At 42.5% G+C, this 22,710-nt stretch overlaps 2 protein-coding genes across 5 annotated transcripts; one reads left to right on the top strand and one right to left on the bottom strand.

Annotated features, from left to right (window-relative positions):
- Nucleotides 1-1,182: 1,182 nt before the first annotated feature.
- On the top strand, nucleotides 1,183-13,393 carry bbs1 (Bardet-Biedl syndrome 1). Of its 3 annotated transcripts, XM_042092547.1 has the most exons (18): nucleotides 1,183-1,469; nucleotides 2,209-2,285; nucleotides 2,371-2,405; nucleotides 2,781-3,053; nucleotides 3,671-3,717; nucleotides 5,350-5,388; nucleotides 5,590-5,662; nucleotides 5,973-6,104; nucleotides 6,330-6,436; nucleotides 6,765-6,885; nucleotides 7,171-7,329; nucleotides 9,693-9,762; nucleotides 10,144-10,302; nucleotides 11,392-11,525; nucleotides 11,944-12,078; nucleotides 12,235-12,321; nucleotides 12,484-12,597; nucleotides 13,072-13,393. In XM_042092547.1, the coding sequence occupies exons 1-17, from the start codon at nucleotides 1,336-1,338 to the stop codon at nucleotides 12,568-12,570; spliced, it is 1,869 nt and encodes a 622-aa protein (XP_041948481.1). In that variant the 5' UTR covers nucleotides 1,183-1,335; the 3' UTR covers nucleotides 12,571-12,597; nucleotides 13,072-13,393. The 3 variants fall into 3 exon arrangements, 2 of the variants coding, with proteins under 2 accessions (XP_041948481.1, XP_041948480.1); XM_042092546.1 differs by having other exon boundaries at nucleotides 12,484-13,393; XR_006031899.1 differs by lacking the exons at nucleotides 12,235-12,321; nucleotides 12,484-12,597; nucleotides 13,072-13,393 and having other exon boundaries at nucleotides 10,144-10,349.
- si:dkeyp-50d11.2 (calpain-1 catalytic subunit) lies at nucleotides 13,381-21,702 on the bottom strand. 2 transcript variants are annotated; one of them, XM_042092544.1, is made up of 22 exons: nucleotides 21,446-21,702; nucleotides 20,969-21,234; nucleotides 20,583-20,652; nucleotides 20,313-20,431; nucleotides 17,811-17,944; nucleotides 17,504-17,672; nucleotides 17,327-17,410; nucleotides 17,135-17,220; nucleotides 16,844-16,918; nucleotides 16,551-16,711; nucleotides 16,197-16,357; nucleotides 15,976-15,987; nucleotides 15,628-15,839; nucleotides 15,378-15,417; nucleotides 15,034-15,099; nucleotides 14,880-14,937; nucleotides 14,711-14,775; nucleotides 14,526-14,594; nucleotides 14,304-14,382; nucleotides 14,091-14,207; nucleotides 13,890-13,948; nucleotides 13,381-13,558 (listed from the first exon to the last, which is right to left on the bottom strand). In XM_042092544.1, the coding sequence occupies exons 2-22, from the start codon at nucleotides 21,218-21,220 to the stop codon at nucleotides 13,532-13,534; spliced, it is 2,115 nt and encodes a 704-aa protein (XP_041948478.1). In that variant the 5' UTR covers nucleotides 21,221-21,234; nucleotides 21,446-21,702; the 3' UTR covers nucleotides 13,381-13,531. The 2 variants fall into 2 exon arrangements, with proteins under 2 accessions (XP_041948478.1, XP_041948479.1); XM_042092545.1 differs by having other exon boundaries at nucleotides 20,969-21,229; nucleotides 21,446-21,544.
- Between the last annotated feature and the right edge of the window lie 1,008 nt (nucleotides 21,703-22,710).

Here is a 22,710-nt window from a genome sequence, read left to right as displayed (position 1 = left end):
CAGAGGCTTGTTAGGGCTGCTTCCAAACATGGTCCTCTAAAATGTCTGTATCTCTAATGTTTAATGTCTGATATATTGATGTGATTCTTTTAACACGTAGGCCTACATACAATGTTTATTGGATCAGCTATGTAGAAAGGGGTCCATTCTCACTGGCATTCTCATATTCTCATTCTCACATGGCCTTCAAAAATCATGTGTATAGCAAACCAGCTTAAACCGGTTCATGCCCATATCTTTGTCGTTTATGTGGTGAGAAGATCAAGGTTTTGATTGAATTGGCTACTGATTAGCCTACTAACAGTTATCCTACCACAGCCTACTAATAATGGGCTTTAACACACCAGCCTATAGGTCCAATACTGTGGAAGTCAGAATAGACTCAGATTTGTATGTACTTATCACATTTTGAAACTATTTGTAACTGGAAATGATTAGTTGTACAAGTAATTGTCAATATTACAAATATGCACTACACTTGCACACCTTACTTAAATTGCATGTTTAAAATGAATAGTCTGCTGCATGGGGTCTCATGCTATTGGCTGAGCCAGACCTGCGCACTACACAACCTTTCAAAAGCACTGGGAATAGGCTACAGTTCATGTAGATAGGATGCAAGTGCAGGTAGAAGTTAGTCCTTAAAGTGTGTTAGGTAGAGTATATGAACTCACAAGGAGTAGCCTATAGCACAACCAAACACAACAAAAATCTAGAGGAGATTAACACAGCACATAACCCAACAATGCTACCCAAGCACTGGCCAAATCTGAGGAAGATAAAGTCATTAATCAGTCTCTTGAATGCAGGATGTGTGTGCCCTTGAGTTGGGAGCAGGTATTTGTGATGATCCTCAACACTAAAGCTGGGCAATGAGGTGCCTATATGGGAGTTGTTGGAGCACTTTAGAAATTGTTTTTCAGAAGACAGTGCAATTATTCATTGAAATGTAGGCTAAAGGAATGCTAACAATGAATTGCTGGATTAATACGGAAATATGAAAATTCTACTGGAATTTACCTGAACAAGACAGCTAGTCTGGCTTTCACCAGACCAAGCTGCAGGGCGAAAAAGAAATTCGCCGCTGGGTTCACCCAGCCTACAAGACAGCCTTCAACATAGGAACTATAAACCAAGAAGGTGTAATTCTAGGGGGGAATCTTTTTGTGTAACTCAGATGCGTCACCGCCACTTGCTTCGCTACCATAGTGACAGGAAAACTGAAGGATTAAAACGCTGTTCAGCCAGTTAAGTTAGCTTCTAGGTATTTAACTAGCTCTCTCGGTTGAGCTCTATTGTCTGATACCCGATCACTGTTCCAGGCCAGTGTCATACATGCATGTGGATGGTTCTGCATCGAGTGCTGACTCGCTAGGGAATTGCATTTTGAAGAAAGGCTGGTATCATAACAGGGGGATTTGGGAAAACAAGCTAATCACCATGTCTGCTGCTCAGATTGAGCAAGAGAAGTAAGTTGTGGAGAAAGATTAAGAGAACATTAAGTAAATCAGTTTATATGGGAGAATAGATTCTAGCTAACTGGTAAGGAAGCATAACTCCAAAAGGTTATTGTATTCCATAAATTGAAATGCCGAAGCAATTCTGTCACGTTAACGTTAGTGCTAGCATGTCCTAGCTAACACATTAACTTAACATTATGCTTGACTGACTGGCCGTTTATCCCTCACCTAGATTGTCACGTAGATAGACAATTACTTAAACGTTATCTATTACATTAAGGGTGAATTTGAGAAACGTTGTTTTGTTAGAATGAAATACCTTTACATTGCCAGGAATTTCTAGTTACTTTGTCGTTGCCCCTCCAATCCTATCCTCTGTTATGTTGTAACTGTTAGACACATTGATTGGTTAGATTGTAACGTTACGTTAACATTAGACAAACTCCACACGTTTTAGAATTGTAACGTAAATACCACTAGCTGTTTTGTTTTTGAATGTTAATGCGAATACAGTTATAGCAAAGATCCTTGATTGCTCCGCTTTAACCCTCTCTGGTTATAGTCAATGTTAATTAAAGGAATGTTGGGAAATTAACGTTCTAAAGAATATCTGGGTTCATCGAATTCAACATAGAATTTTAGAACCTTCAATTGTTGCGGAACTTAGAATGTTCAAAAACCTACACCTTTAAGGGTTAATAGTGAGAGGTTGTAGGCAAGCCAGTTAATTGTAACTCTCGGTTCACAGTTCCATGGCCAGTTCTAAGTGGCTTGATGCATATTATGATCCTGTGGCGAATCTCTACACCTTTTCGTCTTGTATGGGTAAGCTTTTCTTATGCACACAAGTGTTGGCATCATGATTTTGCTCTTCAGTGCAGTTATATTGATTGTTATTTATTTTTTACAGCTCTAGCTGACTTGCATGGAGATGGCGAGAGCAAGGTATGACTTAGGTGCATCAACAGGTTCAACAGATGTAAAGCAGAGGTGGATTCTGTAACGACCATAAGTTGGCAGTTACAGAGGTAGATTCTGTAACAGCCATAAGTTGGCAGTTACAGAGGTAGATTCTGTAATGGCCATAAGAGGTGGTTCTGTTGGGCATAAGTTGGCTGTTAAATCTGTCAGAACCAAACCATGATTAAATGTTGCATATCTAAAGTCGTCACTCAGTATCTCTAGTCTTGAGCTATATGTGATGTATCAGAGTAAGGAGTGTTGAAGACTGATGAGTGTTGTTGAATGACATATGAATCTCATGGTTTATGTTGTGGGGCCCTCTCTGTGTTGGTTATCTGTCTTCTTTTTGCTGTGCAGCTGGTGGTTGGTGATCTGGGCACAGGTGCGAATAACATGAAGCTGAAGGTATTCCGTGGCACGGGGTTACTGAGTGAGAACACCCTGCTCGACCTGCCCACCGGCCTGGTGGCCTTCCTCATGGACCAGCACGAGCCCCGCACCCCGGCCGTAGCAGTGGCATCGGGCCCTTACATCTACGTGTACAAGAATCTCCGCCCGTACTTCAAGTTCACCCTGCCCTCACTGGAGATCAATGGCCTTGAACAGGATGTGTGGAGTCAAGCCAGGGAGGTCAGTTGGGCTCCATCATAGCCTGGAATGGCCTAATTTTTTCATCATTTTTAAATTGTGACGGCACAAATGGAAAATATAAAATGTTTTCTTTCTTATATTAGACAGGACCTGCAGTATATTCAATGAGATTGATTATAAATATAATTGCTATATACAGTATGTATAGTTTAACATCGAAGTTTAAGCTAGTTTAGGTTATAATGTCTCCCTGTCCCTGTCCTTCTTGTGGACTATATATATATCTATATATATATCGTAATGCTTATGATTTGCCAGATCACAGGATCCAAGAGCTTGAAGGTTTGTATCTGCTGTTTTTGGAAAGTGGTAACATGGTTTTAATATGGCAGCATTCTGGTTAAGGTAGACTATAAATGTGTTATGAATGTTGGTTATAACTGAAAGAATCATCACTCCAGATCTAGATTGTAGATCTGGTTCAAAAGCTTTTTAATGTTATATTCTTTTGTTTGGACTAAAGGTAGGGCTGCTGTTACATCAGTCCATTAACGCTAGTCCTGCTAGTACTCTTCAGTTTCATCCAACCTACATGTTCCATGTTGTTCATTTTTTGTCAAATTGGATTCATTGTTGATTTTATTTATTTTCCTAAGGACATGATTGACACTATGACCCTAAAGGAAATGTTGGAGGGAATAAGGTGGGTTTAACAAAAAGATTTAAACCTGTTTTTATAATGCTCTGCTGTAACATAATTGTTTCCCACTAGTGTTGTCACAATACCAAAATTATCGTTTTGATACAGTAAAATCTCAAGTCCAGGTTCAACACATGGCAAACCCTATATCACGATAAACAGCAGACCTTACCGAATATGAGGATATAAAGCATGACTCTGTTCAATAAGTGGTTCCCAAGTAATCCCGTTTTGAAACTGCAACACATTTCCAACTCCAACTCCAACTTTGAGCCAAAATTCTGATGTATTCTAATGTAAACTATTTGTGTCAGTACATACATTTTTGTAAATGTCTTAGTCATAGATTATCCCATCATGGTTCTTATATAGCCAGATTTCAGACAATTCCACTTACACAGATGTGAATATATATTTCTATATATATACTAGCATGCTTCCTGGTGACATTAATGCAAAAATATTTTTTTTTTCTTGATATAAAACCTGACGTGTAAATATTATTACATCATAGGCCTACTTTCCCAGATATTGGTAGCCCAAACTGTCCTGAAAAAGGAAAGGAAGATACAGTATATAGCATATATAGATGGCCATTACAATGACCAAGATAACTATCTTATCTTAGATTAACTAACTGAACAACACCACTGACTACTTCTGCATAATTTCATGGAGTGCTGAAATGTACACTTTTTTGACCATATCTGAAGTGAAACTCAGCAAATATGATTTGTGGTTGGGAACTTATTGCAGTATCAACATAACGAAAGCTTAGGCTACAGCACAAATATTTCAATCCCTAGATAAAAATAAGCAAGTCTAACCTCTGATTTGTGTTCCAAACTGCACAAGATTGATGCATTTAAACGTTAAAATATACAACATTTCTTCCAGGGGAGCATGCAAGGATTAGCCTGGAGATTCCAGACCCTGGTAATCTAGAATGATTAAGGGTCTGGCCACAAATAATGTAATGGCCCAACTCGAGGGGCGGCACCAAGTGTGCATTTGAAAATCTCACTGCACGTAATTGGACAACACAATACGACCAATGTTTACTGACTGATTCCGGACTTCCGGCCTATATCAAATACACCAATGAACCAAACAAAACAGCTGTTATACGCTGCAAAATTTTGGTTGGCCCCACCAAATCTCACTCCATGTTTTTTTGAAAAGTTGACAGCTCTGCAATAGGCCTAAATGACCTAAATCCCATAGCCTAGGTAGGTTAGCAACACAAACTTGAGAGATGTAAGTGAGCAAATCAACTTGATATTAGACTATTATTATGTGTTGCTATGTGGTCACAGTATCACTTAAACTAGCAGCCATGTCTCGCTGTTTATGGCACGACAGCTATATGTGTGTGTGTGTGAGTAGAAAAGACGTGCATGCTAGGGGGGTTGGTCACTAGTATTGACACTAATAAAATTAGGTATTGTGACATTTTTAATTTCAGGGTATTGCGATACTTTTATAGTATCGGTGCACCGTGCAACACTATTTCCCACTAAAAAGCAATGGAAACGCTTTAAATGTACCTTTTGTATTGGCATATGTGCCTATTAACTGACTGTAGCAATATTGAATATGCATATCTGCTCTAATGCGTTGATGTCTGTATTTTAGGGACAAAGCTGAAGTTCCCCTCTCCGTCAGGTCGTTAAGGTAATAAATACCCTTATAAATAAATACCATTTATAGCATTTACACTCATGCTGATTGGAATATTGTACACTATGTGACATCACTTTGTTTGTTTGTTGTGTCAGTGTGATTTTCTTTTGACCTGTTGCACGTGGTGTCACAGTGCCTAGTGATTTTCTGTTGGCTTATGGTGAGCGTTGGTGGTTTGAATGTTTTTGACAGGTTTCTTATGCTGGAGCCACAGGACATGGAGGCTTTCGTCAACTTGCACAAAGAGCAGCCCATACGGAGACAGGTGATGAGAAGCAGTGAAATCCAGAATTCAAAATACAATAAGCCTCTTTTACAGTGTCCAGGCATCTGGCCTCACTCAGGTTAAATCTTCTAACCTAAACCTCGGCAAACTTGACAAAGACATTTTGAAAAAAGCGCTACATTTCTAATTAATCTGTTTGTTGACAGAAGACAGCTATCAAGTAGTGATAGCTTTGATATTCCAGCAGAAGTTCAATTACACTGTGACGACCTCCTGTGAAATTGGCAAATTGGACATCTATTAACCTGTGTGTGTGTGTGTGTGTGTGTGTGTGTGTGTACGTTGCCAGACGGTCATCACATGCATAGGCACACTGAAGAAGAATATGGCTGATGAGGACGCGGTCAGCTGTCTGGTCATTGGTACAGAGAATAAGGATGTCTTTATTCTGGACCCAGAGGCCTTTACCATCCTCTCCAAGGTGAGTGAGAGATCACACAATCACCCCAACACAGAGATAAGCACCCCCACGCCACACACACACACACACACACACACACACACACACACACACACACACACACACACACACACACATACACACAAACAGGTTGTCTAGGCGATGTAGTGTTAATGTTTTATCTCTAGCTGGTGTTTTTTTAGTCATTTCCTTCTCTGTTCTATATTTGCCTTTGCATCTTGACAGATGTCCTTGCCAAGTGTGCCTACTATGATGGACGTGACTGGTCAGTTTGATGTTGAGTTCCGTATCACGGTGGCGTGTCGCAACGGAAATATATATATTCTGCGTAGGTGGGTAGTGAAACAGACCATATCCTCCCGATTAGGTTTCTTAAGAAACCCTAAACTTAGCATACACTGTCTTTCTTTCTCAGCATACCATATATAGACATATTATGTGCAGAAGATTTAGAAATCCGTGGCTTTCTTGAAAGATAAGATATTTCAGATCTTAAACTTCTTTCTTCAGCTAGTTCCAGCAAAGCCCTTCTGAGTCCATATAAGCACATTGAGAGAAAAAAAATGGTAAAACCTAAACAATGACCAAACTCTGTGACTCTGTGAAGTTGACTTGCAGTTTGGCATCACTGGCTCATTGTACGTCTGTGCTTCCTTACAGGGATTCTCCGCAGCCTAAGTACTGCATCGAGCTGTCCGCTCACCCCGTGGGCTTGGTGAGGATGGGGAAGAACGTGGTGGTGGGATGTGCTCAGGAGACCTTGCAAGGTTACACACAGAAGGTACACACACACACACACAGACACACACACACACACACACACATACTGTACACACATACACACACATATACACACACACACACACACACACACACACACACACACACATACACATACACACATATAAACACATACATACACACACATACATACACATGCGCCCACACACACACAAATGCCATGAATTTCAAAGACATTTTACTTTTCAGTACTCTAAATAATATTTCCTAAAGAGCGTTTCAGGAAATAAATGTGATTTTTGGTTGGCTTTTCCTCCTCTTAAAGGGGAAGAAGTTATGGACCGTCTACCTGCCTGCCCCAGTGACCACCATGGGGGTGATGGACCTGCCCACGCGGGGTTTTCAGGCTGTGCTGGTGGCCTTGGCCAGCTGCGAGGTGCATGTGTATCGGGACAAAAATCTTGTGAGCACCATCAAGACTCCGGTAGGTGACCCTTCACCCTTCACCATAGACAATGCTGCACAGAGGTCACAGTGGCTAGTTCATGTCAGTGCCAAAACACGTTTTCCGACCATTTACATTTACATTTATTCATTTGGCAGACGAGTTTATCCAAAGTGACTTACAGCAATAGATAACATTTAAGCTACAGAACTACAGTTGCAGCGTTAGAATAACATTTAAGCTACAGTACAGAGCAGTGTTTCCCAGAGACACCCACGGGTGGGTCGCAGGAGATTTTATTTGGGTTCGTCAGCACAATTTATGTTGTCTAATACCATTTAGCCAGGAAAGCTATCAGTTTTCTATTAGGATATAGTTTGTTTACCACAGTCACGGCCCTCTGTGCAATTTTGCATTTAAAATAGCTCTGAAACTGGGGGGCGAACACGTTGCACAAGGGACAGCCTGGACATCTCACTCGCAAAATGAAACATTTCTGTGGGGCGCCTGCCATGGACCTCGCAGTTGTAAAATGGAAGGGACATGAATCAGCCTATTTGCACGAACATTAACGGACACCAGCTCTTCAACTTGACCGATTAAAATCTAGTCAACTAAAGCAGACATCCGTATACCGGACATGGCTATTCAATTTGCGTCATAGTCTGTAGATATTTTCAATTGTAGATGCACTAGTTAATAGTAACCTCCTCACATTCCTTATTATTTCGGATTTAAAACGCTCAACAGTGCATTATATTAGGCTACAATTTAAATGGACATTTTAAACGCTATTATTTCCTCTCGTTTTCCACCTTGCAAACTCTATAGGCTACAGTAAAGGCGCATTATCTTTTGACTATTGCGCAAAAGCCTCTTGTTCTGATATTTATTAATTTCACATTCTTACAACATAGCTTGTCACAACATTAATACACGGCCTTGGTATACGGCCTACAAACAAACGTTTAACTCCAGAGGAAAATGCGGATTCAACTTTCCAAATAAAGAAACCTCCACAAATAGGCTACAATATAACGACTTGAGTTACTTGCTATGTTTACATAGGAATTGACGGTGTTATGGATCCATTTGTCTGCAACGCAACGTAGCCTACAACATCACTCTTTAGAAATACAGGAACAGCTTACTATGCTGAAGAGTGACGACTGCGTAGCATGCAAGAATACCCCCAAGAAAAGTTTGAGAACCTGTGGCCTAAAACAATATAGTTCCATGCAGGTTGCATGTTAGATCTGAAGTGAAATGGGTCGCGATGGCATTTTTAAAAAGTGGGTCCCCAGAAAAAAAGTTTGGGAAACACTGGTACAGAGGATACTATAGCTAGGAATTACCACTGCATCTTACCCTGGAAATCCAGAGTTCTCGCAAGAACACAATTTGAATTGTCTCGACGAGATACTCTGGTAATGAATAATGATGCATGTTACTTTTACCCCTTGCATCGCGAGGAACCAATCACATCGGTGTATCTGATATAGGCAGGCCATGAGGCGAGCTAAACAGATGACGACAGCGCTGCAACGAATCAGTCAGTAAACATTGGTCGTAGTGTTATCCAATTGCGTCAAAGTCCGGAATCAGTCAGTAAACATTGGTTGTAGTGTTATCAAATTGTGTGCAGTGAGTTTTTTCAAATGCATGCTTGGTGCCGCCCCTTGAGTTGGGCCATTTTCATTATTCGTGGCCAGACCCTTAATCTTTCTAGATTACCAGGGTCTGGATTTTCCAGGCTAACTGCATCTGGCAATACTTGTACAACCCCAAATCAGAAAAAATTGGGACGGTGTGTAAAATGAGGGAACTTCCCAGTTTGAAGTGGGGGCTTAAAAAGCGGGGTAAAAAAAAAAAAGCTTAAAAAGCGGGGTAACGTGCCCTCTTTGGTTGACTGAAGACCAGACGGGCCGCAACATTCTGGACCATCTGTATAGGTTTTTACCGCACAAGCAGGAAGGCCTGTGAGGAGTGCGTTGCAGTAGTCAAGGCGTGAGGTAACCATGGTCTGTACTAGGAGTTGAGTGGCGTGTTGGGATAGGTACGGTCTGACTGTCCTTATATTAAATAGTGTGAAGCGGCACGACCGGGCCACAGAGGCAACATGGTCAAAGAAGGTTAGCCGGTCATCAATCATGACACCTACAGTAAGTAACATCAATCATGGTACCTTGGTAGGTGCAAGAGACAGAGTGGCAGTTTCAGTTGGTGTGGTTATGACCCTTTCCACCATTCTACTTTAACCTCCGCCTACACTGCTTGCACAGCCTTCTGTGTTTGATAATGTGCATATGCATATAACTAGTTAAAATAGCAATGCTTTACTATATGAGTTACCCCGGCTCATCCTACAACATAAAACAAACTTTGCCCTTTTGCAATTTCAGGACGTGGTTACCAGCATTTGCTTCGGTCGTTATGGACGAGAGGATGGTACCTTAATCATGACTACTAAAGGTAGGAAAGAATCCATTAACATTGCACAAACATACATTAACATTGAACTTCTAGAATTTAAAAGCAGAGACCCATTTAACTGCTGTGCATGTGTGCATGTGTGCGTGTGTGTGTGTGTGTGTGTGTGTGTGTGTGCATGCGTGTGTGTGTGTGTGTGCGCGTGTGTGTGTGTATGCGTGTGTGTGTGTGTGTGTATGTGCGTGCATGCGTGTGTGTGTGCGTGCGTGTGTGTATGTGCGTGCATGCGTGCGTGTGTGTGTGTGTGTATGTGCGTGCATGCGTGTGTGTGTGCCTGCGTGTGTGTGTGTGTGTATGTGTGTGCGTGCATGCGTGTGTGCGTGTGTGTATGTGTGCATGTGCACGCATGCATGTGCCCTTTAGGTGGAGGTTTGATTGTGAAGATCCTGAAGAGGACAGCGGTGTTTGAGGACAGGGACTCTGCCCCAGGGCCCCCTCTGGCCCAGAGCATCCGCCTCAACGTCCCCAAGAAGACCAAGTTGTATGTGGACCAGACCATGAGGGAGAGGGAGAATGCTGTGGGTATGTCCAGTCAAAGCACTTCCCAGCAATGCACCGTACGTCTGAAGGTAATACTAAAGGAGCTTGCACACTGCTCAAACAAATACCAACAAACTCCAACATTCTAAAGTTGGCAGCTGTTGGAAATTGTCAGTTGGTAGTCTTTAGAATGTTCATGAAACCAACTGTCATGTCAAACTCTTAACGACTCCATCCAACAAACGCCAACAAACACAGACGGCCGGCCCACACTGACCCAACTGTTGGTGTTTGTTGGAGTTTGTTGCCGTTTGTTGGAGCAGTGTGCAAGCTCCTTAAGCTGGACTAGTAGCCTGAAAAGTTGTGGGTTCAATGTCCAGCTTCCACCGTTGTGACCTTGAGCAACCCCAAGTTGCTCCGGGGAAAGTGGGCCTTGCAATATAAATGGACATATGTAAGTCGCTTTGGATAGCAGCGTCTGCTAAATGCAGACATGTAGGAAAGTGAAGTTTATAGTGAACAGGAAATAAGATTGAGATCATCTGTCGTTTTCTTGCAGTGTAGGGCTGATAGAAAGATGGGCCAGTACTGAATAGCAGTGCTGGGGTTTCCACCTTCACCCTTTTTTTTTTTTTTGCATTACAGCCCCATCTATAGGTTATGTTGTGTGCTATCCATCAATTCTTTGCGTATGTGTAGACTTTTATCTGACAAATTGTGGGTTTCTTACTATGTATTTGTTAGTCTTACCAAGTACTGTTGTTTGTCATTGAGTAATGTGTATAATACTTTTGTTCACTGAACAAGCATTATTGAAAGTAAAAGTTAATTAGTTGCATTTCACAGCATGATTATTTGAAGCTCACTGTGTGGCTATAACACGTTTGGTAGGGAAGAACTCCATACATTACAAAGGACACTTTGTCTTTCTTTGGTGGTGTTATTGAAAGGAAGAGACCCATAAAGACGCCCTTTCCCCATAGTTTATATTTTATTGTACCCTTTTGAGCATGACTTGTCTTGTGTTGTATGTTCTATGTCAAATCCGCTCTCTTTATGGTGTTATTTGCTAAGCAGTGTTGCCCATATGTTTGACCTTCTACTTTTTAATGTTGTGCCTGTGTTGTGTAGCTATGCACAGGGCCTTCCAGATGGACCTGAGCCGCTTGCGTCTGGCGGCAGCGCGGGCCTACGTGAAGGCTCTGGAGTCCAGCCTTGCGCCCATGTCAGCCAGCATCACCGAGCCTCTCAAGATGAACGCAGTGGTGAGCGTCAGCACAACACACAGCCAACTCTACAGATCATATTATCCCAGTCTTATGGCATGCCATGTACTATTATTGGCTTGAATATTGGCATTGACAAAAGAAGGTGCCCACTTGACAAGCTTAATGCAATGGTCACAAAGGCATCTTATTAAGTACTGTTCAGTATCAGTAGGGTGTTTCAAAGTACCCTGATGTTATAATAGTTAGGCATATAATAGTTGTGGTATGAGCACTTGCATGTGACAGTGAGAGCTTTGGGCACTGTGGGAAGTAACCAATAGCGCCATGAACTGAACATCAACAAGATTCCTGGCTCTAACCAGAGTGATAAGACACAGCACATAGTAAACCTGAGGACCTCAGTGTTGATGTGCAGTGCCCTTGGAAATGGCCCGTCTCTCCTCTGTGTGGTCAGGTTCAGGGTTTGGGCCCGTCCTTCAAGCTTACGCTGAACATCCAGAACACAGCTGCCAGCCGCCCCGTCATGAACCTGGTCGTCTGCTTCCTGTTTGACGAGCGCCTCTACAGCATGAAAACGGCCTTCTTCAAGGTAAACCTCCTCCTCTGCCTCAACACAGCTGACACTCTGTTTGCTTTGGAATGAGCCAGGCTAATGGCAGTGTACAGTAGCAATCCTACTTCAGGTCAATGGCAATGTGAATCATGTCGTAGCGTCCAGCCACTGTGTCCTCTTTTGTTTGTTTAGATCCCACTGCTGGTCCCTGGGCTGAACTATCCGATCGACACGTTTGTTGAGTGCCTGACTGACAAAGGCATTTCGGACATCATCAAAGTAAGCCACATATTTAATCTACATATTTATACATATCTTAACACTTGTGCCTTAATACATATCTTAACACTGACCTAACGCTTATGAATGCTCTGTCTATGGAGTAGTGTACGTCTCTTGTGTGTCTGGCACTGACGTGTCTCCCCTTGTGTGCGACTGCAGGTGTTTGTTCTGAGAGAGGGGAAGAGTGCCCCTTTACTGACGGCCCACATCAACATGCCCATCAGCGAGGGTCTGCCTCTCATCTGAAGCGAAGCGAACACACAGGTCAAGACGGTGAGATCAGTTAGCGCACCTGGAGACGCGTTAGCCTTTAGCTACAAGGCTGTCACCAGACGACCCCCATCCCTGTGGATGGAGTGCCCAGCTTGAGCTGCCCTTTCATGCCCTCACAGGCTTCTGTAGTGTAGGTGGATATGGGCTGCTTGCCCCGTGAGCAGACAGACAGTGAGCTTTACCTCAGATATGGGACACAGTAGTTTGTATTGAATCCAAAGTTGTTTGTGATGGTGCTAAACCATTAGATTATAGATGGCTGGTTACTGAAAAGAGAAAAATAACGTCTTGAATGTATATGTCCAGAGTAGTTATATATTTCTATGTCAAATACACTCTATTTATTATGCTATTTGCGAAGGAGTTTTAAAAGTTTATTCTTGAAGATGTCTAAATTAAAGTATTATTCATTACGTTTTTTTCTACAGTGAGTTGAGATCATGAGAGAAGCTTTATTTATTTTTTATTGAACAGTTTGTCTCATCACCAGCAGGGAGGGACACAGAGTACATTCCAGAACACTGCAGTGATTTGAACATGATTTGCATATCAAATACCATGATGGTATCAAGCTAAAGCCAAAAACCACACACACACATTGGATATTTTTGTGTTTTTTGAGATTAATGCTGCATATGATGCACTTTTGCACAGCTAATGCCCCAAAATCATGCTCTTTGGCTTAGCTACATACTTGTGTACATGCACTGTTTACTTGTAACATTCCTCTTTAAATCTGTCTAAATCCGTGAAAAAAGAAAATTGGCAATAAAGGATTTCAGTCACTGAGAAATTAGTACTATCGTTGGTTTGATTTGTCCCAGACAGCTCAAAGGTAACGGTCAGTGGAAATGTAGATGCTTGCATTGGCCAGTTCCGAGACCAGCACATGTTCCTTTAGCATTGGCCAGTTCCGAGAGCAGCACATGTCCCTTTAGGCAAACATGGTGAGAGAGATCCACTGGAAGAGAAGAGACAGGAAAGACAAGCTGTTCATTAAGCCTTTGAAAGTAAATCTCTGATAGTCTGAAAGTCTAAAAAGCCTTGAGACAATTACATCATTCCACTTCCTCTGATATGACAGCAGATTAATTCAATCAGGGAAAAAAACTTGACTTGATATAATATTCCATATATAATATGACACCAGATGAATACAAATGGTTCAGAAGTGTTCAAATTGTAGCCTTGGAAAACAAAACTGCACCTCAGTCACTCCCGTTCCAAATACATTCTTTGGTGAGAGCATTGTAAAAAGAAGTCTGCCATAAAGAAGGCCCGCAACAACAAACCTGGGAGAAGTTGAAGGATACCACTCCATCAGCATCGGTGTCCATTGTTTTGAAGGTCTCTGGAGAGGCAAAGAGTGACAAAGCAAACATTCTTGCATTTCCTTATCGGGCCTTAAAATGACTTGCCTACTTCCATGTAAAACTAAAGAACACTAGGTGTTGTAGATGTGTCCAGTTGATCAATGGGTGACTAGTACTCACTGAACATAGACTCCAAACGAATCAGGCAAGTGACAAAGTTATCAAAATCCACATTAAGGTCTGGCTTGGCGTAGCGCAGAATGATCAGCTGGAAGAGGTGGTTATTCAACTTGAAACCTGTTGGTCAGGGGAGAGAAGAAACAACAGTTGAGTAGATCTCATTAATGAGCATTGACAGTACTGTCTCCCAGTATCCTCATTGGTATGCTGTACCTGCAGATTCCAGTGCCAGACGCATCTCATAGGAGCTCATGGTGCCAGACTTGTCCAAGTCAAACTTCCTAAATATAGTCTGAGGATTTGGGGGGGGGGGGGGGGGGGGGGGGTAGTGGAAGAAATGGAAAGTTCCATTCAGTTGAATAAAACAAACTCAAAATAATGATAAATATGGAATTGTATTACTATTATCTTTTTTAGGGGGTTGATCCTACGCACAAGGTATTTCTTAACTTTCTCCCAGAGCACATGGAAGTCTGCCAGGCCTAGCTTTCCACTGCCATTAGTCTGTCAGAGAGGAACACAATAAGACATAAATCCAGATGTAAGCAAGTCCATGAAAGATGAACACAAGTGTATGAGGTGCATGTGCATGAATTTAAACGAAAGAGAAGACCACATACGTCCATTAGAGCTATCATACATCGACATGCCTCCTTTCCAAAGCCATCTGTTTTCAGGTCTTTATCTGCATATTAACAATTCAAATGTTCAGTAAGGTTTTAGGTACAAAACAAAACAATCAAAGGGTAGTGTACACGATGCAATGTGCTTCCTGAGGAGAACACTTACGTTTGCTTACAACCCTGTTCAAGATCATTTGCAACTTCGATATAGTGATCACCATTTCCTGTTGACAAAAGCATAGTCGTGATACACAGGCATAAGCAGGATCAGAAGATGACACCACTCACTCCCTCGCCCCTGGCATCTTCCATGGTCTTACCTGTCCAGCCAGCTGTTTGAAGAGGTTTTTGAAGCCTTCATCAATCTGACTCTCATCAAGCCGCTCCTACAGTGAGGAACACGCATTATAAAAAGGGCTACAACACCTTCTGGCCAGGGTATCATAACTTAACTTTCAATTCGAAAAATTTCAGCATGAATAATTTAGCATGTTGAAACAGTGAACGTTGAATTGTAGTCTTAAATGGTCTTGATAAAAATGGCCAGTCGAAGAGGCACTAGACAGGGGTAACTGAATTAAGTAGATATGGGTTGTGTGTGTGTGTGATTGTGTGTGTGTGTGTAACGTTAAGTTAGCTGTTGGTCAGTCTTTCTGTCTCTCACCTCCTCAGGCAGATCTGCTGTCAGCTCATCGTCTAGCTCTCTAGTCAAACAGAAACACAACATCAATCAGTTTCCTTTTTCCTAGCCATCAAAACCCAGTGTTGTCCTGATCTTTTTGTTCACCCTCCAGGGCGACCAGGGTGACCTGGACCTGTATTTTATCACAGTATGAGCAAAATGTTTCATGTTTCATTTTTAACCTTCCCCTTTGATCCCCAGCAGTAAAACCACTTTAGGTTCCCTCACATACTGGGAGTCGGCCGGTTTCTCGGAGAACACCCTCAGCACAAAGTCTCCCTCCTTCTGGGGTTCGAAGGTGGACGGGACGATGATGTACTCCCCCTCTGGGAGGCAGAAGCGGGAGCTGACCTCGCGCAGGTTGATGAAGAGCTCCGAGCGCGCTTTGGACGCCTGCTTCAGGAAGAAGTCCCGACGCAGGTGCATCCCCGCCTGACCTTTACACTGACCGACCCAGCGGAGAGAAAACACAGGAGGGTCAAAGAGTGTGTGTGAAACAACAACATTGTCCTGTTCATATGAGTCAATACTGTGAGATGTCTGAAAATTATCTGATAATGCAGAGAAGGCACTGACATACCTCTTCAGGAACCTGTTAGATAAAGAAAAAGGGATCAATAAATATGATTTTGTCACAATGAACAAGTAGACTTCAGTGATAGTCAAAACATTTTGTTAAGTAGGATGATGTGTTAATAATATCAATAACGTTCCTACTGAATTTAATTATGGATTCTGCCTTTAAGTTGGGTTAAGTGTAAATTCTACTGTATGTGTTGCCCGCTGCAGAGACCCACGTTCCTCATATATAGCAAATCCAATGGTCTCCATGTCCTTGCCCTCCTGACGTAACCGACGACGATCCTTCTGCATCAGGGCCACCAGAAAGCTGCAATCTGACTGGCTGTCTGTGTCTGGCTGCGTGAGGGCTATTTTGTACTGAGGATTGATCCAGAATGTTGCTTTGGAACAGGAACACAATGCATGCAACCCATACATCAATCATTAATGTTCATAACTTGTCACTAGTCGTCTGAATACCTTTACATACACGGTATGTCAATTCAATTCCTCTCTATAAGTGACCATCAAACAAACTGACACAAATAAATGTTGTAAAAGATGTAGTTGTGCAGGGCTAGGGGAGTTGTGTACCTGGGTAATTTCTACATCCTCCAGCAGTGCTGCCCCTTCTCCACTCCCCCGGGTAGAGCACCGTGTTCCACTTCTTCAGCTGACTCACCTGCAGGGCATCTGGTGTCAGATTACAGATCTCCAGGCGACTGAACTCCCGCATAAAGTCACTAAAGGACATCCTGTGTGTGGAGATGGATGTGCGTGAGCTCATCTGAGCTTAGGGGAGAAGGGTGGCCAATGAGAAAACCCCCAAAACGATAACTGACCCACATTCAACAACATGACTGAGAATTCTCCCTCTTCTGACCCACCAGAATTCTCCATCTTCACTACGGTGATGTAGTCTGGACCGGACAGATGGATCAACACTGTTCCACTCCCGTGATCTGAAAAGAACCACAGCTAATGTACTGACACTGACTGCAACCAGTCTTAAAAGTTATCGCTTTGGGTTGCACTTTGTGCATGTTAAATGCGCTATACTAAATAAAACTGACTTGACTTGACTTAAAATCCATGGCGTACTCGCCATACACAGCTTGTCCATTCCACAACTCTTTCTTTATCTCTCATCCTCCCTCCATCTCATCCCTCTTTCTTACTCGTCACTCCAGGCTCCTGTCCACTCCACCTCTCCCCAGGGGTTGCGGATGCGTATCAGTTTGGTCAGGCTCCCCTTCAACTCCACCTAAACAGGAAACACCCTCCTCTAAGGGCTCGTTCTCATAGACGCAGCATTCTTGTCATTTTAACACCGCTACTCTGGAGGTGGGTGGGGTAGAGTTCTCACTCACCTCCTCCACCCCTGTGACAGAGTAGGCGTGGCCCTTCACCAGCTTCTTGAAGGTGACTGCTTCCATGTCAAAGAAGCCGGTGATCTGTGAGCACAGGCAGAGAGACAGACATTAGACGGACATCGGACATTTTCTCTGGTTCAGGCAGAGCTGTTGGAGAGTCGAGAGCTTGCTTACGTCGATGGAACAGCCGAGCAAGGAGCCTCTGTCCACCGCTTTCTGGATGATGCTGTAGAGGTTCGGGGGGGCCTTCTTTAGCTCGTACATCTCCGTCACCCCACCGGTGAAGTCTTCGAAGCCCTCAGAGGTGCTGCCACCAGAGAGTGCTTCGTAACAGCCATTCAGCCTGTCACACAAGGTGGAAGTGTTGCTATGCAGAGGAGCATAATGTTGTCTCAAAGCTGAGAAATAAACAGCTGTCTCTCTATTAGGATGAAAGGCTCATACAAGAAATTCCTAAATTGTCGCCTTTCTCTTGCCATACTTTGCATACGCTTTCTCCAGCAGTGCACTCCAGAATTCTGCTCCCTCAGCTGAGTGGACGAACAGCAGCTTTCCATCCCTCACCGGCAGCCGGTCATCCACCACCACATCCACCCACTCTCCGAACTGCCAGATCTGCAGTGGGCCAAACAGAGAGGGTAACTCGCTGAGTCAGTCATGACCTCACCTGACCTGACCACCAGGTGGCACAGCTGTACACCAGCAACATGAGGAGTGACAAATAAATCCTCCTTCACTTCAACTAAACATTAACACACAGTATATTGTCAATTACTATGATTATCAATAATTATTGTGTATATGAATAATCTGTTGTGCAAAGGAGCACACTAAACCATCTGTTGTTTGGTTTAAACTCAACAATCTTCAGGTTCAAATAATAAGGTACATCTGTCAAGCTGCAATGTTCCCAGCAGTGCAGATATGGGGGAAATGAGCCAACTTCACATGGGAGAGTGACACAGATATGCGGTTTCTAAACGGATGCCAAGGCTTTTACTGCACCAGGAGCTGGACAGGCTGCTGCTGTGAGTTATTATTGGTTCTTCCTCCTCAGTGCACTCAGTCCAGCTTAAGCTGAGCTAAAGTGCAGGGTAGTAATGTTATTACAGTTTTTTCTGATTGCTTAAGCACATTTTGTGTAACTATGGCTTTTTTTGCAAAACTCTACACACAAATAGGAAAACCTTTCACCCAATCAGCAAAACATTGTAGTTCTCTTGCAAAAGCTAACACACCTTGCCTCTTTTCACACCTTCGTAAAAATGATCAGATGTTTTCGTATTAAACAAGTAAACACAAGCCATCACAATATTAAGCACACAATGTGCCAACTACACACTGTTTGAGGTCATACTTTTGTCATAGTTCTGTAAACATACAGGGATCCAAACTTCAAGTATTGGTGTTTATTTACAAACATCAAAACAAACACAAGTGTGTTTTTCCAAGTCAAAACACAAAATAGCAATTTTACTGAGACAAAACAAATCAGTCTACATCGGGTCGTCTCTCAAAATTTCGTCTATCACATGCAATGTCTTAGTCCAAGGCACCAGGAAAAATATATTCTGGAATGACGTATCTAGGCCTGACATGACAATATCCCCACATGTAGACTGTTTTTTTTGTCTGTAAAAGGGCTAATTCTTTCTCTTCTCACTCTTCCTGCTCCCTCCATTGTACCCATTGTACATTACCTGTGGCTTATTTATAGTGCTTAGGCTGATTGCAAAGTGAACTAATTATCTAAAACAGTTTTCACATGAGAAAGTGTGCCAGAGAGTTGGCAAAATAGTGTAAATAATAGCCATACATGTGTATAGATTTGCCAGGAGTGTGTTGATCATTTGGAAATTGAGTGTAAAGCAGTGAGTTGTGTTTACAGTTCCGCAAAAAGAGTGCTGTACAGTAAATTGTGCCTACAGTTGTGCAAAGTGTGTGTTACAAAATTGCAAACTGAGTGCAAAGCAATGTTTGTGCTTTTAGTTTTGCGAACTCAGTGAGTGGTTTTGCTATAAGTATTAATAGTTTTAGAAATTGTGCTATAAGAATCACAGTTGTGTTTAAGCATTCAGAAAAAAACTGTAAGACCAAATTTCATTCACTAACACACATGTAATGTAATGGTTATGGTTATGGTATTTAGCAGACACTTTTGTCCAAAGCGAAAAATGATATTGTTATATTGATGATAATTATCTATTGTTTTGTATGTGCCGAACAGTGAAGTAATGCACTATGTGATATTATAGAAAGTGGGTATAAATGTTAAACAGCATGACAAACAAAAACTGATTACATCTAGAATACTACAATGCTTGTGGGCAATCCCTGCAGCTTATGTGTTATTCCACCTGCTGACTAAAATGAATTGCTGTCGGTCTGCAGGGAATTTGCTGTCTACTGCAGGTTAGTGTTCATGTGTATCCCTCTCTCTCTCTCTCTCTCTCTCTCTCTCTCTCTCTCTGTCCAGCCGGGTGTGCAACTGTAACACACAGTGCCGCTGGAACTGTGGATATGACTGGAATTTTGCACACGGGTGCTGGTTGTGCGGCCCTGCCCTAAAGTTCTGTTGGGGCAGAGAGAGGGGAACACGGTGTATAGAGTCACCATTCACCTATAAATAAAGCCTTTAAATATAGCAGTAAGCAAGCTGGCTTATATGCAAGAATGGTAACTGAGCAATGGGGAGGGGGATGGGATTAAAGGACTGTGGAAGCCAGTCACCGAGCTAAGATCAGGCAGATCGAAGGAGAAATGGAAATCCTTACGCCGCTTTGAATTTCATACCACACCTGTCAAACTATAAGTTATGGTCTAAACATGGGGGACTGAGCAAGGGTCTTATGGTTTGATTTAATGGAGTCAGATACTGCAATAAGAGTAGGACTGTTTGGGAGATAATGACACGTGGTTGTTATTGGATGAGACAGACATCTATGTATCAGTAAGAGACAATGGAGAGGATAAAGTACAGTACCTGGAAGTGAAATATTCCTGCATAGTCATGGTGGAAGCTCTGTCCATGGGGCACCACCCGATGCAACAAGGGCTCATTCAGGGTAAGGCATGCAATGGCTGCCAGCAACCAGCAGTCACCTGTCAGGGACATGCATCAAAGGCTACTATGAAAGAAATAATAAGGCCACGTATTCCCTGCAGAGCCATACATCTACAAATAGTACTTTGTCATTCGAACCCTTTGCATTCACATTTGGCACTGATTTCCCTACTGAGGATTTGAACGTACCCAGAGCTCCCTGGCAGATGTCTGTGCGAGTAGCACCATCTACGATAAAGTGGGGGTCAGAGCAGAACTCCTGAAGTGCACAGAGAAGACCTATGGGTCAGACAAGCATAGGAGTGACTGGATCATCCCTGCTGACTCTCAACACCCTGAGTTAATGACTGATTGTTTACCCTAACTTCTTGATCCCTAACTTCATCCTCATCATGGACATAGTGCGTATTGTCATTTTCCCTAGTTTTCAGTATTTGTACATTAGTAATCAATCATAGACTACTGGAAACTAAATTCCAGCTCAGGTATAAGACTATAAGATTTAAAAAAGTGCAATGGGAAAAGGAGGACCGGATCTCTCCGGGGTCAGTCACCAAACAGCATTAGTCTCTCACCGTGGGTCTTAGCCACCGGACCCCCTGTGCTTTCGCTGAGCTCGGTCCAAGCTCCTTGAAACCAAGTGAGGAGTGTTTTGCGGGGAAGTAGTCATCCTCAAACAGTCGTTTACTTTGAAGGCACTGAGCTCTCAGGATCTCAAAGTCCTGTCCCAGGAACTTGTGAGCTTTGTCATTCTGGCCCAGACCCTCCGAACGGTCCCTGTCGCTTCGCAAGCGCAAAGCCACTCCCGCAGCAAACACAGGCTCCATCCCTACTACCTAGACTGCCCAGTGAAACACGCAGGACCAAAGAGGATGATACAGTTGAATAAGAAATTTAAGACCGAAGTAAAGAAACAGACCAGACCTAACCACAAAAGTGCAGCCTCCAAATTAACCTGACTGCTATATCCCAACAAGACTATACCTATAGTGTAAGTTGTTGGTAGCTTACAAATGAAACGGGAAAACGTTTTCAAATGACTGTGATCCTACCTTAAATATTGTAAATATGATTCCTTGAAACAAAGCGCACCTTGGGAATTGGTGAATCCGACTGATCGTCCTGAAGCTGTCCCACAGATCCCCCCCATACGTTAGGACAGACTACCTTAAAAAAGCTGGCTGTGCATTTTTCGCACGGCACAGTCACCCATGCCTATTTATTGGCGAAAACGCACAGTAAATTGGGTTGCGTCTTAATATAACAATAAATAAACAAATAAACCATGTACAGTTACGCTAAATCATTACCTCAGTGGAAACCTGAAGCTGCCATTAACTGTTCACGTACATATTTTGTTGCCCATGCTCATTACATTTTGAGAACAACACTCCCACCTAATGGCTACAACTGGATGTTGTTCCTTGCAGTATATGCAGCATTATAACACACATATATGTACACACACACACACACACACACATATATATATATATATATATATATATATATATATATATATATATATATACACACACACCAATTATGACAGTTAACAGAAAATATTTTCTGTTAACTGTCATAATTGGGATACTGCATATGGCATCATATTAGCCTACCTACATATTGCCTATGGTACTGCATCACTATTAATTTATGAAACAGTGTGTTTGTTGTATGCAAGGTTGTATAAGCGATTTCAGGCCCAACAAAGGCCCAAACATCAAACATAAATGATCACATTCATCTAATCTTTCCTAACGATCCGCTAGCTGTCTGCCCCATAAGCAGAGAGAATGGAAGACTTTGTATTTACACATTCAGTCTCACCATTGTAGAATTCATGGCTGCTAATACATTACATTACATTTGGCTGACGCTTTTTAGCCAAAGCGACTAACAACATGTTAAACAGTAATGTAAAATTAGTAAAAAACTAATAGTATGACATAAAACAGTAACACAAAAACTGTCTGTACGAGCAAATGTGAAACTGGGTTAGGACAAGCGCCTCTTGAACTGCCGTATAGGTTATAGGTCATGACTTTACTGAAGCTCTGCCTATTTATCTGCTGAGAAGTCGAAGCCGTCCCTCTTACGACAACATACCAAAATTGACCACTGTTTCACAAAACTTCTCAATAGGCGGCAGTGGTGAGATAGGAATGCAACAGTCGGTCACCTGATGTTCTCAGCGCACCACCATACCATACCGATTACAGGTAGGCATATTTAGCAAGTGTGCTACGTTTGTGACTAAAACCAGTGGCTCGGCATCGTTGTCTGATATTTCAAACGTTAGGCAACGATAAACCAT

This window comes from Alosa sapidissima, chromosome 5, assembly GCF_018492685.1.
Source record: "Alosa sapidissima isolate fAloSap1 chromosome 5, fAloSap1.pri, whole genome shotgun sequence".
NCBI lineage: Eukaryota > Metazoa > Chordata > Actinopteri > Clupeiformes > Clupeidae > Alosa > Alosa sapidissima.
The sequence above is the reverse complement of the archived record's forward strand: the minus strand, read 5'-3'. Positions and strand labels throughout refer to the sequence as shown.